This window comes from Leptosomus discolor, chromosome 17 (assembly GCF_034619465.1).
Source record: "Leptosomus discolor isolate bLepDis1 chromosome 17, bLepDis1.hap2, whole genome shotgun sequence".
NCBI classification, from domain to species: domain Eukaryota; kingdom Metazoa; phylum Chordata; class Aves; order Leptosomiformes; family Leptosomidae; genus Leptosomus; species Leptosomus discolor.
In genome coordinates, this window is record NC_141407.1 from 17,422,987 (window position 1) to 17,436,768 (window position 13,782).

General features: G+C 68.9%; 2 protein-coding genes across 2 annotated transcripts; both read left to right on the forward strand.

Annotated features, from left to right (window-relative positions):
• The first annotated feature begins 4,036 nt into the window (after nt 1-4,036).
• SCRT2 (scratch family transcriptional repressor 2) lies at nt 4,037-7,291 on the forward strand. Its single transcript, XM_086474847.1, has 2 exons — nt 4,037-4,160; nt 6,585-7,291. The coding sequence occupies exons 1-2, from the start codon at nt 4,037-4,039 to the stop codon at nt 7,289-7,291; spliced, it is 831 nt and encodes a 276-aa protein (XP_086330973.1).
• A 3,591-nt stretch (nt 7,292-10,882) lies between these two features.
• SRXN1 (sulfiredoxin 1) lies at nt 10,883-11,526 on the forward strand. Its single transcript, XM_086474851.1, has 2 exons — nt 10,883-11,137; nt 11,300-11,526. Exons 1-2 carry the CDS (start codon nt 10,883-10,885, stop codon nt 11,501-11,503), a joined length of 459 nt encoding a protein of 152 aa, XP_086330977.1. The 3' UTR covers nt 11,504-11,526.
• Nucleotides 11,527-13,782: the final 2,256 nt, after the last annotated feature.

Genomic DNA, 13,782 nt, shown 5'->3' on the forward strand with positions numbered 1-13,782 from the left:
GGGGCCTGGAAGCAGCGCTGGGACCGGGGTAGCTGCGGGCACATCTCCCCGCTGGGCTCTGCCAGGTCCCCGGGCAGGAGCAGCTCCGTGGCTTTGTCCCCAGCCTGGGCACGGGGCGTCGTGTTCAAAGCAATAGAAGGTGTTTGTCCAGCCCTTGGCCTCTCTGTTGCCCACGACCCCCATCCCGTCACCCCAGTGGGCACGGAGGGGTTGCCTGTGCCGGTGCCCCCCGCCTGGGTACCACTTGGCTCTGCGGGGGTCTGGGGCCGCTTGGCATCGTGCCTCAACCCCCCCCCAGGACCTCGCGGGTGGCACCGGTGGTGTTCCCGGCCCTGTAGCCAGCTGCGGCGAGCAGGGACAAAGGTGGCTTGGGCAGGGCTGGCCGTGGGGAGAGGGACTGTGGGGGGGACACGAGGCAGGGGGCTTTCCCAAGGGCCCCTATTGCAGATGGGGAAACTGAGGCACGGTGGGAGTAGGGGGGGGACCTGCGGGACGTTCGCCACCCTCTGCTGTGGCTCCGTCCGTGCTTTCTGCTCCCTCCCCATAGCCCTGTGCTCCGCTGCACCCTCTCCCAGCCCTGCTGCACCCCGAGACGGGCAGCGCTGGGGGTGCAGAGCCGGAGAGGGGCCACAGCACAGCCCCGCACCCCGAGCAGCGCCAGGCACGGCACTGGTTGGGGCGAGGTGGCACAGGACCGGTGCCAGGGCTGTGCCACCTGGTACCCAACTGCGCCCCGGCCGCGCCAGCCAGCGTGAGGGCCGGGTGGGCACCGGGGGCATGGTGGGCACAGGGGGTTGGGGGGCAGCGACGAGCCCCAGGCTAGGCTGGCACCCACACGCCGCACGCGCCTGCGCCCCTTTCCCGGGGCACGAGGCAGCCGGGCCTTTGTCCCCGGCCCTTTGTCTGACAATCTGCTCCCGGAGCCTGTCGTGCCTCAAAGCCACGGCTTGGAGCCACTTTGGGGCTCCGGCTGCGGCCCGGCTGCCTCCGGCAAGGACGCGGCTGGAATAGCTAATGGCCAGCAGCCCCCCGAGCCTGGCGGGGGTCCCGGTCTCCCACAGTCGAGGCAGCGGAGAGGGCAGGAGAGAGGGCAGGGGGCTTTGCCCCCCAACACCACCGGGCATCCCCCCCCATTAGCTCCTGGCTGACCCCACAGCACCACCCATCCAGGATCTGGCCCCATGGGGGACAAGGGGGGGCGGGGGCCGAGGACCAGTGGGAGGTGCAGGGGCATTGCAGGGTGGGTTGTTTGGTGGAGCAGGATGCGTCCCGTGCGCGGCGACTGGGAGATGAAACGGGGACCCTCTCCCCCTGCCCCCTGAGAGGATGCTCCCACCCTCGGGAGCCCCCAAAGCCCCTCGCCCACCAGACACCCGCAGCCCCCTCCTCCTCGCCGGGGAAACAATCGCTTCCAATGGGAATTATTTCCATACAGCTGCTCGGGAAGGCACAAACCCCCCGGCCGCAGCAGAGGAGAAAGGCTCAGCCTTTCTTCTGCCGTTCCCCTCCCTCCCCACGGCGGCGGGGGCAGGTTTGGGGGGGCTGGGGGGGGGGGGGGGGGGGGGGGAGGTGGGTTTGCGCCCAGCCGCTGCAGTCAGCAATATTAGCACAGCTCGGCAGGACTGATTGCAGGTTATTAACATACATTATCTCAGTCCCCTGCCTCTGAAAGGAGCCGGGTTCCTGTTCCCCCTCTCCCAGCCCTCCCTCCCCCTGTCTTTTACACTTAATTACCTCCCTTATTACACCACAGCCTGAAGAGAGACAAAATCCCAGGGCAGCGGGCGGGCAGGCAGGCAGGCAGGCAGGCAGGCCCGGCCCAACTAGGGCGTAAGTAATCGCCCGTTCTGCCAACGTGCCTTCAAGGAGAGAACAGGCACACGCGCGGATAAATAAATCAGGGAGCGGAGGCCGGGAGCCCTGGGCAGGAGGGGGGGGACACACACGCCAGGAGCAGCCCAGCAAGCGACATATCCACCCCCCCCCCCCCCCCCCGGGGACCATGGTCCTCCGGGAGAGGTGACCTTGAACTTGGCAGAGGCCTGACGTCAGGGCAGCGCTGCGGGGCCAGATGGGACTCGTGTCGCTGCCTGCGAGCCCCGGCCGAGCGCTGCGGGAGTCAGGGGGAGGCGAGACCCAAGCCCGTGTGGGGAGTAGTCCTGGGAGCCATCCCCCCTCCCCAGCGCCTGGAGTAGGCCTGGCAGGGTGGGCTGCGGGGTGCCCTGGGCTGTGGGGTGCTGGGGGATGCTGGGGGATGCTGGAGGATGGGGATGCTGGGGGATGCTGGGGGATGGGGGATGCTGTGAGCTACGGGGTACTCAGGGCTGTGGGATGCTGGGGGATGTCCTGGGCTGGGGGAAGCTGGGGGTTGTCCTGGGCTGTGGGATGTCCTGGGCTGGGAGGTGCTGGGGGATGCTGGGGGATGTCCTGGGCTGGGGGATGCTGGGGGATGTGGGATGCTGCGAGCTATGGGGTATGGGATACTCAGGGCCGTGGGATACCATGGGATGTCTTGGGCTGTGGGATGCTGTGGGATGTTGGGGGATGCTGGGGGATGCTGGGGGCTATGGGATACCCTGGGCTACAGGGCTACGAGTGGGGGCACACCGGCCCGATGCGATGCAGGGATGGCCCCAGCCCTGGCTCTGAGCACAACAGAAGGAGCAGACACGGCTGTGAGCAGGCAGGCCCAGCGTGCTGGCCACGGGGGTGCTGCTTTTGGCCCCCAGGCCTGATGCCACATGCCCGGCCAAAGGGGCTGGTGCCTCCCGAGCCCAGGGGTGCCCAGGGCTGCCCTGCACCAGCCGTGACAGCGCTCTGCCGGCGGTGACAGATGAGGGGCTGCCCTCAGTGAAGTGCTGCGACGCTCTCAGCGTAGCGCAGGGCTCGGGGAGAGCAGGGCCCGCTGCCAGCCAGGTCCCAGTGTCACCCAGTAGCCCCCAGCTGGCACAGCCCCAGGGAGAGGCAACCCTGGGGGCCACCGACTGCCTGCAGGACCAGGGCCTCATCCTGCTCCGGGGAGGGTGGCAGCGGAGCGCGGGCGAGGGGAGGCGGGGGAGTGGGGGCTCCGGCAGGGAACAATGCACCGCCACGAGCCCGGCTATTGTTGTGGGCTGCGAAGGTCACGGCGCTTCCCCGGGGACAGGGATGGGGACAGGGAGACGGGAAAGGGAGAGAAGGTGGGAAAAGGGACAGGGAAGAGGAATGGGGAGGGGGAAAGGGACAGTGGGCAAGGATGGGGACAGGACAGAGGTGGGACGGGGATGAGGGCAGGGAAGAGGGAACAGGGATGGAGACAGAGAACAAGGGACTTGGGAAAGGGGTCAGTGGAAAGGGACAGGGGACAGAGCTGAGGACAGAGAAGACGGACAGGTACAGGGACAGGGAACAGGGATAGGGCCAGGAGAAAGGGGCAAGAAACAGGGACAGGGGTGGAGATAAGGGGTTGGGATGGGGACAGGGACAGGGATGGGGACCCTCACCCCGCAGCCCCATCCTTCCCAGGCCCTGGGGGCTGGCGGCAGGGAGACAAAGGCGGTGGGAGGCAGCGGTGTGTCCCACCCCCCCGTCCCCGCGTGTCCCCATTGTCCGTGGCCGGGGGGGGGGGGGGGGGGGGGGTGAGGGGGGGAAGAAAACGACCTGGGGGAGGGACAGGGGACCACCCTGCCGTGATGCTCGGGGGGCTCCGGGGGGGGGGGGGGGTTGCTCCGGGTGCGACCAAGCGGAGCAACCCCCCTTCCCCCCCCCCCCCCCCCGCTTCCCCACCCCCACCGCGGCCGCCTGCCTTCCTCCCCTCCTCCTCCTCCTCCTCCCCTCTCCTCCTCCTCCTCCTCCTCCTCCTCCTCCTCCTCCTCCTCGCCGCCCTGCCCGCCCGCCCGCCCCTCGCACTCGGCTCCCCGCTCCTCGCCGCCCGCACAGCCGGGGCCGGAGCGCCGGGCTCAGCGCGGGGCCGGGGCGGGGCGGGGCGGGGGCCGGGGCCGGTGGCGGTGCCGGTACCGGAGCTGTCCAGTGCTGAGAGCGCCGGCCCGGCCCCGCCATGCCCCGCTCCTTCCTGGTGAAGAAGCTGAAGGCGGAGGCGTTCCCCACCGCCGGGGCCCCCGCGCACCCCTACGCCCCCCTGGAGCCCCCCTACGCGCTGCCCGGCCCCGCCGCCGGTGATGGTGAGTGCGGCACCGGGGGGGGGGGGGGTGTCCCGGGGAGGTGGTCCCGGGGAGGGAGGGAGGGGGGGGGGGGGTGCTGGGAGACCGGTGCTATTGTGTGTGCGCCCGCCGGGGCACCGGGGAGAGCGGGGAAAGAGGGGGGTGGGGGGGACAAGACGACGATGGGGGGATGCGGGGGACACGGGGCAGGACGGGTCTCCCGGTGTCGTGTCCCGCAGCCGTGCGGGGGGGGTGCAGCGGGGTGGCAGGGGGGGGGTCCTCTCCTCCCCCCTCACCTTGTCCCCCGCGCCGGGGCCACCGGCTTCTGCCGAAGTTGGTCCTTGGGGAAACATCCCCTCCGTGACAGCTGCGGCCCCCGTGGGCAGCCCACGGCCACGACCCCCTCCCCCCCCCCCCAACGCCGGCTCCTTCCCACGACAACTTGGGGGTTTTTTTTGGCCGGGGGTGGGCACGGGGCTGCGGGGACAGGCGGGGGGAGCGGGAGCCTCGCCGTGCCGGCGGGTTTCATTGTTCGCAGCGGTGCCCCGAGCCCCCCCCCGCCCCCTCTCCGGGAGCGCGGTGGGGGCCGTCGCCTCCCCCGGGCACCCGGAGCAGGCGGGGGGGGGGTGAAGCGGAGGGGGGGGCAGCCCCCTCCCCGCAACGCTGGGAGAGGTGCGAAGACCTGGGTTGAGGGGGTGCGGGCTGGGGTTCCCGGAACCCCATCTTGCCGGGGGACACCAGGGCGAGCTCTGGGAGTCACCCGGGCTCGGCAGAGACCCCCCGACGGGGCGGCCCAGGGAGCTGCCCTGGGAGAGGGGGCTGGGGGCGGGTGGTGGTGGGGGGGGTCTGTCCTGGGCCGTGGACTGGGGTATCCTGGCTGCTTGGGGAGCGGGAGGCTCAGCTGGATGCGGGAATGGGCCTGATCCAGCCACGCGCAAGCCAACATTGCCCCCCTTTTCACCGCTCGGCCTTTGCTGGGCTTTCTCTGCTGGGGGCAGGGGTGCGAGGCCGGTTTGGCCCCGGGGTAGGGGGGGGGGAGGGTGTCTTCTGCTTCCCCCTCCCCATCAGGAGCCGAGAGGCGGTGGGGGAGGGATGTGCTGCAGCTGGGCAGAAGCTGCCGACGCTGCTCTCCTGGAAATAACCTTGCTGCATGCTCGGAGGCAGCGTGAGAAATTGCTGAGCAGAGCGCTTTCCGCACAGCCCCAGCGACCGCGCTGTCAGCACGGTGCGGGGGGGGACGGGGGGGCGGCCGAGCTCTGCCCCCACCACGCAGCCCCCTCCCCACCGCAGGGACCCCCAGCCTCCGTGGGACAAACGGCAGCAGCCGCTCGCCCTGGGCAGGGGGTCCCGTGGGCAGCGGGGGCCGGGATTTAGGGGGGATGCTTGGCTGCAGCTGGGGTGGGGTGTTCACGCTGCCCTGCTGGCATGCACGGGTGGGTCTGGCCATGCACCGACCCTGGGCCCCCAACAGCCCCCCGCTGTCACCAACAGCAGGGATGTGTCCTCTGAAGCAGCTGGCAAAGGCCAGTGTGCACAAGGCAGGAGGGCACTGGGACCAGTTTGGGGGTCCTGGGGTGGCAGCATGTCCCACAGGGTCACTGACCCAGCAGGGAGAGGGCTGTGCTGCTCCTCCCACGGTGACATTCGTGTGCCAGCACGGAGGGATGGGGATGCCCACGAGGCCCCCACTCTGCCACTGGTCAGGAGCCCCTTACCCAGACCCTGGCTGTGAGCAGACCTGCACCAATGTCACATGGGAGTGACACCACTGGAGTGGCACCCAAGCCCCAGTCTGCACCTGGGGGGCTGTGGGTCCCTCTCCTCATCAGGAGCCCGGGGCCCTGGCACTGCTGCTGGCCTCCAGAAGCTGCCCCCCACCACTGGGGATTAGCCCCTGTGGGGCACAGGGGGGGAGGCGGGGGGCTTTTCCTACCCCCTTCGCTGGGGAAGGGAATCCAGGGCAGCCCCTTCCCCCTCCCACTGGCTGCCCTGGGTTTCAAGAGGCGAGGAGATGGATGGAGCAGAGCTCGTTACCGACGCCTGCCCCGGTGAACAATGAGGCTGCCGGCACTGACAGCTGTCTGGCAGCTAATGGCCCCCGGGGGCTGCCTGCAGCCGGGACAGCGGGGCAGCCCCCGGGTGGGCGCAGCTGGATGTCCCGCAGCCCCATCCCCGGCTCCCACCCAGGGCAGCCCCGTGGGATGGGACCCATCCTGCCGGCTGGCGCGGACAGGAGCCAGGGCAGACTCAGCCCCTGGGCAGATGAGGCAGCTCCGGTGCTCGGGGGCAGCCCCCTGGGCTGAGCGGGGACAGGCACTGGTGCGGGGGGGGGGGGGGGCAGTCCTGGTTCTGCGCCCTCAATGGGCATTTTTGGCTCATGGTTTTCCCCCGTCCCTGGTGGGGCTGGCCTGGAGGGATGGTGACCCCGCTGTGTCGTCCCCGCAGGGTACCTCCAGCACTGCCTGGCACCCGCCGGCTATGACACCGACAAGAAGCAGGGTCTGCCACCGCCACCGCCGGACCCAGCCTACGCGCCCGGCCACGAGGAGTACAGCGACCCCGAGAGCCCCCAGTCCAGCTTTTCCGCCCGCTACTTCAACGGAGAGGCAGCAGTGACGGACAGCTACTCCATGGATGCCTTCTTCATCACGGACGGGCGGTCGCGCCGGCGCAGCGAGAGCCAGCGCCGCGGGAGCCACCGTCACTCCTGCCCCGAGTGCGGCAAGACCTACGCCACCTCCTCCAACCTCAGCCGGCACAAGCAGACCCACCGCAGCCTGGACAGCAAGATGGCGAGGAAATGCCCCACCTGCGGCAAGGCTTACGTCTCCATGCCCGCCCTGGCCATGCACGTCCTCACCCACAACCTCAAGCACAAGTGCGACGTGTGCGGCAAAGCCTTCAGCCGGCCCTGGCTGCTGCAGGGCCACATGCGCTCGCACACCGGGGAGAAGCCCTTCGGCTGCTCCCACTGCGGGAAAGCCTTCGCCGACCGCTCCAACCTGCGCGCCCACATGCAGACCCACTCCGCCTTCAAGCACTACAAGTGCAAGCAGTGCGAGAAGACCTTCGCCCTCAAGTCGTACCTCAACAAGCACTACGAGTCTGCCTGCTTCAAGGGCTCCGAACACAGCTGTGCAATAGGGAACTAGCCCCCCAGCCCCCCCCCCCCCCTCCCCCGCCCCGTGGCGCATCCCCCATCCCCATCCTCATCCCCATCCCCATCCCCGTCACCATCCCCATCCCCATCCCCGTCCCAGTCCACGCGCCAGCACTCCTGCAGCTGCAGCCGGCCGGTTGGTGGCTGCGCTGTGGCTGGAGGACACATCCCCACAGACTCACTCTCCACCTCGGAGGAGGGTGCCCCAGCGCTCCCCAGGAAGGGCCGGATCCGTCCGGGCCCGCAGTGGGACCCGGCGCCTCGCCCATGGGTCCCCCAGCCCCCCCCGCAGCCAGGCAGGTCTCTCTGCGGGGGACTCGCCTGGGGACCTCTTCCAGACCCATGAGAGACTTTCCTCCCCCAGCTCGTGACTTTCACCTCTATTTATTTAATTTATTACTATTATTTATTTAGAGCTGCTGCTTCTCCTCCCGGGGGATCCCGGGGGAGAAAAGACACTTTTCTGCTCCTCCCCCCCCCAGGAGCAAAACCTCACCTTGACCCTAACACTGATGGGACCACGGGCTGATGCTACGGACGGCTCGGCGGGACTGACGGACGGTGCGGCTGACGGGAGGGCAGGGCTGTCAGTCACCCTTGGAGGCTGGGGTCCGTGCAGCCCACCAGTCGGGCACCCAGGTGCCCCCCTGCCCAGCACAGTCCCATGGGACACGGCCCCATGGCACGGTGCTCACCCTGGCACTGCAGCTCCGCAGCCGCAGAGTCAGGGGAAGAGCAAGGGGTGCCCGGCAGAGACCCACAGGACATGTCCCCCACCGGCTCCTGGTTTGGTCAGGCACGACTGGCCCCTGCCACGGTGATGGGCCGGGGTACAGCCCCCCTGGGCAGGTACAGCCCTCCCGTCACCGTGCAGACAGCCAGGCTGGCAGCTGGGCTGCAGACCCAGCCCTGGGGCAGCATCTGAACCTCCAACCGCCCCCCACGTACCCCCAGCCTCTGCCCGGAGCCCCCCCAGGGCCGGCGCCCTCACCATCACCCCCCGCCTGCGCTCAGGAGGAGGGGGCCAGTGTAGCCGTAAAGTTTGGGTGAGTCTATTTAAATGTTCTTATTTATATTATTTATAACTTCTGCTTTTCACTATTTATTTGCCAAGACCGGCAGGGCCGTGCCAGCGCTGGCTTGCAGGAGGCGGCAGAGCTGCAGCAGAGCCGCCGTGCCCAGGACACAGCCGCGGTGACACGGACGGGGACGGGACCCCGAGAGCGGACCGTGCGGCGGGCACAGAGGCGGGAGACCACGAGCTGGCCACGCAGCCCAGGCTCCGCGCCCTGCAAAGCCTCCCCCGAAGGCAAAGCCCCTTCTCCTTCGTCTTCCTCACTGCCGCAGGCTCCTGCTCTGCTTCCCTTGCCCCGCGCCAGCCCAGCGGGGACCAACCAGCCCTTCTATGCAACCTCCCGGCGGAGCATCCCCGCGCCGGCCCCGGGAGCGAGCGCTGCGCACGTGGCATCCCGGAGCGGGGCCCGACCCGCGCCTCCGCTTCCTACCTCGGGCCGCGAGCTGCCACGGCCCCATCGCCCCTTGCCGGTCCCCGACACCTTCGGGGGTTCAGCCCGGCACCCTGCGGGGCCGCGCTCGCGTCCCCCCACACCGTCTTCCTGCTCTGTCTTCCTCCCTGCACCGTCTTCCTCCCGCCGCCTCGGTGCCCGCGTGGCCACGGCTGCGGCTCGTGGGCTCGACGCCTTCTGGGGATGTCCCTGTCACGGTCCTCGCTGCGTGGCATGGTGCGAAGAGCATCGCCCCGGCCACGCCGGCACCCCACCGGCGAGGACGCAGCCCTTCAGGCTTTCCCCGTGATGCCGGCGCCGTTCTGCGGCAGCACCGCGGCCCTCGGCCGGGCCGGCACAGAGCGCCGCGCCTCTGCCCCCGGCTATACTGTAAATAGCAGACACTACAGCAATAATTTTCCGTGCATGATAGATTTTTTTCTGCCAGGTTTTGTACTCGACCGCCCCCAGTAAGACAAGTCTACTGAGAACTGGCCGCCTGCAGTATTACTTGTAACGCAATTCAGGGATATAAAAGGGATTTCTGCCACTAACGCTGTGTCTCAGGGGATTTGTAGAGGTGGGGGCGGGTGGTGGCATGTGAGCGCCGGGCAGGAGAAGCCACCCGTCGGCCTGCCCATCCTGGGGGCACGAGTGTCACGGAGAAAACCTGCGCCCCAACCCAAGGGGTGGAGAAGCCCCGGCAGCCAGCCTGGAGGGGGGCGGCTGACGCCTCCGGCACTGCCCGCTTTGCCTCGCCAGCCCTGGCAGCCGGCGGGCAGCAGCCAGACAACCCCCTGCCGCGGCGAGCGGTGGGTTGGTCATGCCAACAGCGCCGGGGAGGCTGCGAGCAGCGGCAGAGCACTGACCTGGAAGTAAAGCGCCGTGTGAAATCCCGGCAGCGGGGCGGGGAGCCCGGCGGGCAGCCCAGGGGGGTGCTCAGCGATGCTCACGCACCCCCAGCCTCACCCCCGGGGCTCGCCCGTGCCAGACGGGAAGAATTCGGCGAGCAGATTTTGTTTCGACTGCTGTCGCGTTCGCATCCACTCCCTCCCACGCAGGCACGTGTCTGGGGCGGTGGGAACAACCCAGCAGAGCCCCCGCTCCCAGGGGGCAGCCAGGCTGCCCCCCCCCGCCCCTCTCGCTGCCTTCCTTCCCCACACCCGGGTGCCGAAGGGGGAGGGCAAATTATTTTTGGCTTCCAGCTCATCAGCAAAGCCTTCGCTGAGCCCTGCACTCCCCGTGACATCGGTGCCACCCCGCAGGCGAGAGCGGAATCATCCACCTGCAAAGTCATCGCCGGATTCACCCTGTGAAAAGCTCATCCTGGAGCCTTGTAAACCCGTCCCTGATTGTCATTGTCACCAGCCCTCGCACGGGGCAGTGAGTCACCCAGCGTGCTCTGTCCTGCCGGTGTGTTTCCACATCAGTGCTGGGGCTGGGGACCCTCCGTGTCCCCCAGGAGCCAGGGTGAGGGGACCAGGAGCAGCCATCTGCCGGCACCACGGCCCTGCTATGGAGCCAGGCTGCCCCGGTTGGAGCAGCCGGTGGGGTGGGAGACCCAGTTCCTGCTGGAAGCCCTCCCACCATTTGGGACACTGTTCTGGAGAAAAAACCTTAGAAAGATTCAGGGCTGGTGTCGGCACCAGCTGCTTCACTGCTCAGCCCCGGGGCCGTTCCGTGCCACCTCTTCCCAACCCCACGGGCACCAGCGCGGCAGGGAGGGGGCTCTGGGGTGGGCACAGGGTCCTGACATGGCCAGGCAGGAGGGGGGCACATCCCAGCTCCCAGCTGCGGGCAGATGCTTAGTGTCCCGTCACGGCCACGCAGAGACACCCCCCCAGGGTGGGGGGCAGGACAGGGACCCCCAGCACACCGAGCAGCCCCCAGTGGGGGGCTCGGCTGCCGAGTGCCAAGGGGTCTCCTGCTCACACGGAGAGCCAAGGGCAGCCCCGACCACAGCCTCACCGGGGCAGAGAGCGGCGGGCAGCAGGCCAGGCGGCGCTGGCATCCATCCCGGTAGCCTGTCCTGCCCCTTCACTGTGACTCTGCAAAACAGCGGGGCGGTGGCAGTGACGATGACGATGGCTGGGCGAGGAGGAAGCAGAGGGGCCCGTCTGGGCGCTGTGCTGCTTGGGGTGGAGCGGGGGGCTCGGCCGGACGGGCGGGAGGAAGGACGAGGCCAGGTGCCAGCAGCAGCCATGGCCGAGGGCCGGAGCATCCACACGCAGCACATCTCGGCCGTGCACGACGTGCCCATGCGGGTCCTCATCCGGCCCATCCCCGCGGAGCTGGAGCCGGCCAAGGTGCAGAGCCTGGTGGAGACCCTGCAGGTGAGCCCAGCCCCGCTCCCCCTCCCCAGGGTGTTCGGGGCAGCCGCCCTTGTGCCCACCCGGACCACCCTGGGGGTCGCTGCTGGGGAAGTTGGCAGCATCGAGACCGCGGTCGGTGGGTACCGGGGCGTGCGTTGCTCTCGGGGGTCTCTCCCTTCCCAGGAGGATCCCGAGCGGGTACCCCCCATCGACGTGCTCTGGATCAAGGGCAGCCAGGGGGGGGATTACTTCTACTCCTTCGGGGGCTGCCACCGCTTCGCCGCCCACAGGGCGCTCAACCGGGAGACCATCCCCGCCAAGATCATCCCGTCCACCCTCAGCGACCTCCGCACCTACCTGGGCTCCTCCACGCCCCACCTGCGCTAGCCCACCGCCCCGGAGGATGCACGGACCCCCCCCCGTAGCCCCCCGTAGCCCCCCATAGCCTCCCGTAGGCCCCCCCCTCCCGTCCCCCTTGGCCCCCGTGAGCCTCCGGTGAGGATGGGGTCAGAGTCCCCCGGCTCTGGGCACTGGGGGGGGTGGTCCCCGGGGTTCCTGCGGGGCTGGGGTCTCCCCGAGCCCCTCCGGCCGGGATGGGGTCAGGGTCTCGCTGGTACCGGTGCGGCGCGGCGGGGCCGGCAGGTGGCGCTATTGTGCCGCGCTGCGCCGCCCCGGGCGGCCGCGGGGACCGGACGGACCGGGATGGACCGGGATGGACTGGGATGGACCGGGACGGGACGGGATGGGCCGGGATGATCTGAGGACGGGCTGGACTGAACCAGGATGGGACAGGCTGAACCGGGGCATGACTGAACCGGGACAGGCTGAACCGGGGCACGGCTGAACCAGGAACGGCTGAACCGGGACAGGCTGAAGCAGGACAGGTTGGAACTGGGCCAGGTCACAGCCCATCCAGAGCGCAGCTGAACCAGGAAGGGATACAGGCAAACCGGGACACAGCCAAATCGGGACACAGCTGTACCGGGACAGAGCCGTACTGGGAGGAAGCACAGCCAAACTGGGCACGACCAGACCCTGGACCACAACGACTCGGGGCTCACCCTGTGCCTGGATCGGGGGGACCCTGGGCTGTGCCTGCCCCAAAACCAGCTGCCCCCCATCCCTGGACACAGCCAGTTATCCCCCCTTTCCGTGGGGGGCATCTCCGAAGGGGTGGGGACACCCACTGCCACACCTGGAATAAAGGCGATGAAACCCCCACAGCTCTGTGGCCTGGTGCTGGGGGATGCTGGGGTCGGGAGCAGGCATGCGGCGGCACGGCACGGCACGGCATGGCATGGCATGGCATGGCACGGCACGGAGGCCTGGTGCTTGTGAGTGCGGTGGCTGCGGGCACACGGGACAGGGACGGATGCTGTGTCAGGGGATGGATGCTCTGTGAGGGGACAGATGCTTTGCTGGGGGATGGAGGGTCTGTGAGGGGATGGGGGCTGTGTTGGGGATGGATGCTGTGCTGGGGACGGATGCCCTGCCAGACCACACCAGTCTGAAGTCAGGGTCAGCTCTCGCCCGGCTGTGGGAGCTCGCACAGCCTCGCCAGGCTGGGATGCCGTCACTTCTGCAAACGCCACGTCGCCGTCACTCCAGTCTTCACTGGAAAAACCGCCCCGAGCATCCCCCAGGCATCTTGGCATCCCTCTGAGCCGGGAACCTCAGTCCAGGGAGGGGAAAGGCCACTGACTCACCCCACCGCGCTGTGAGTCAGCAGCAGGACTGGGACAGGAACCGCAGCCGGACACTTCTGCCCTCACTCTGCCCCCTTGGCCATGCTCCTCCCCGGACGGATCCTGCCTTCCCAGGGCAGAAACAGGCTGGGGAGAGGGTCTGGGAGGAGGGCACGTCCCCCCCTGGGCAGCAGCTCTGCAGGGCAGCATGCACGGTGGGAGCTGGCGGTGCTGCCCACCAGGCAGGGCACGCTTTGCCAGCGCCTGCCAGCGCGGCGTTTCCGCAGGAGCCGCTGGGGAGGAAGGGCAGGGTGGTCTGGGGAACGCTGTGCCGGAGCTTCCCTCCATCTCCTTTCCTCGCAGAGGCGAGGGAAGGGGCTGGAGGGAGACTCCGGGGCGGCAGAGCTGCATGTGCCACATCAAAGCCGCTCTCCGCCGGGAGGAAGCCCTGCAAGCGTTCACGGAGAGAGCAGCCCTGGCCCACAGCTCCCTGATGGGCCATAAATTTCTCCGAAGAATTGTGGCGTGCTAAAAAGTTTCCTCTTGTTAGACAGCGGGGTGAGGGGTGGGGGAAGGGAAGAGGTGGCAGCTCCTGCAGCAGTGTGGGACATTGACAGTGTGCCCTCAGATGGGTGTCCCCGTGGTAGGGACTGGGTTTTGCCCAGGCTCTGGGCATCTCCTGCGGGCTCCGCTCCTGCCCTCACCCCGTTTGTGCCCCTTACGAAGGGAGCTGGGTGTGAGGCAGCCCAGCAGAGCTGGGACCCCACGAGTGGGGCTTAACCGAGGCTGCCTGGATCCTGCAAGCCCCTCTCCCTGCATCCCATGGGGGCTTCTTCCAGCTGGGAGACTCACTGCAGGATCTGCTCTTCCAGATTTCCATCCCCTGCAAACAGTGCCAGGGCATCCGTGCCGGCCCCGTGGGTGCCCTGTGACACCGCTCCCAGGGCTTGGTGGCACCGGTTGGGAGCCAGGACCGGCCAC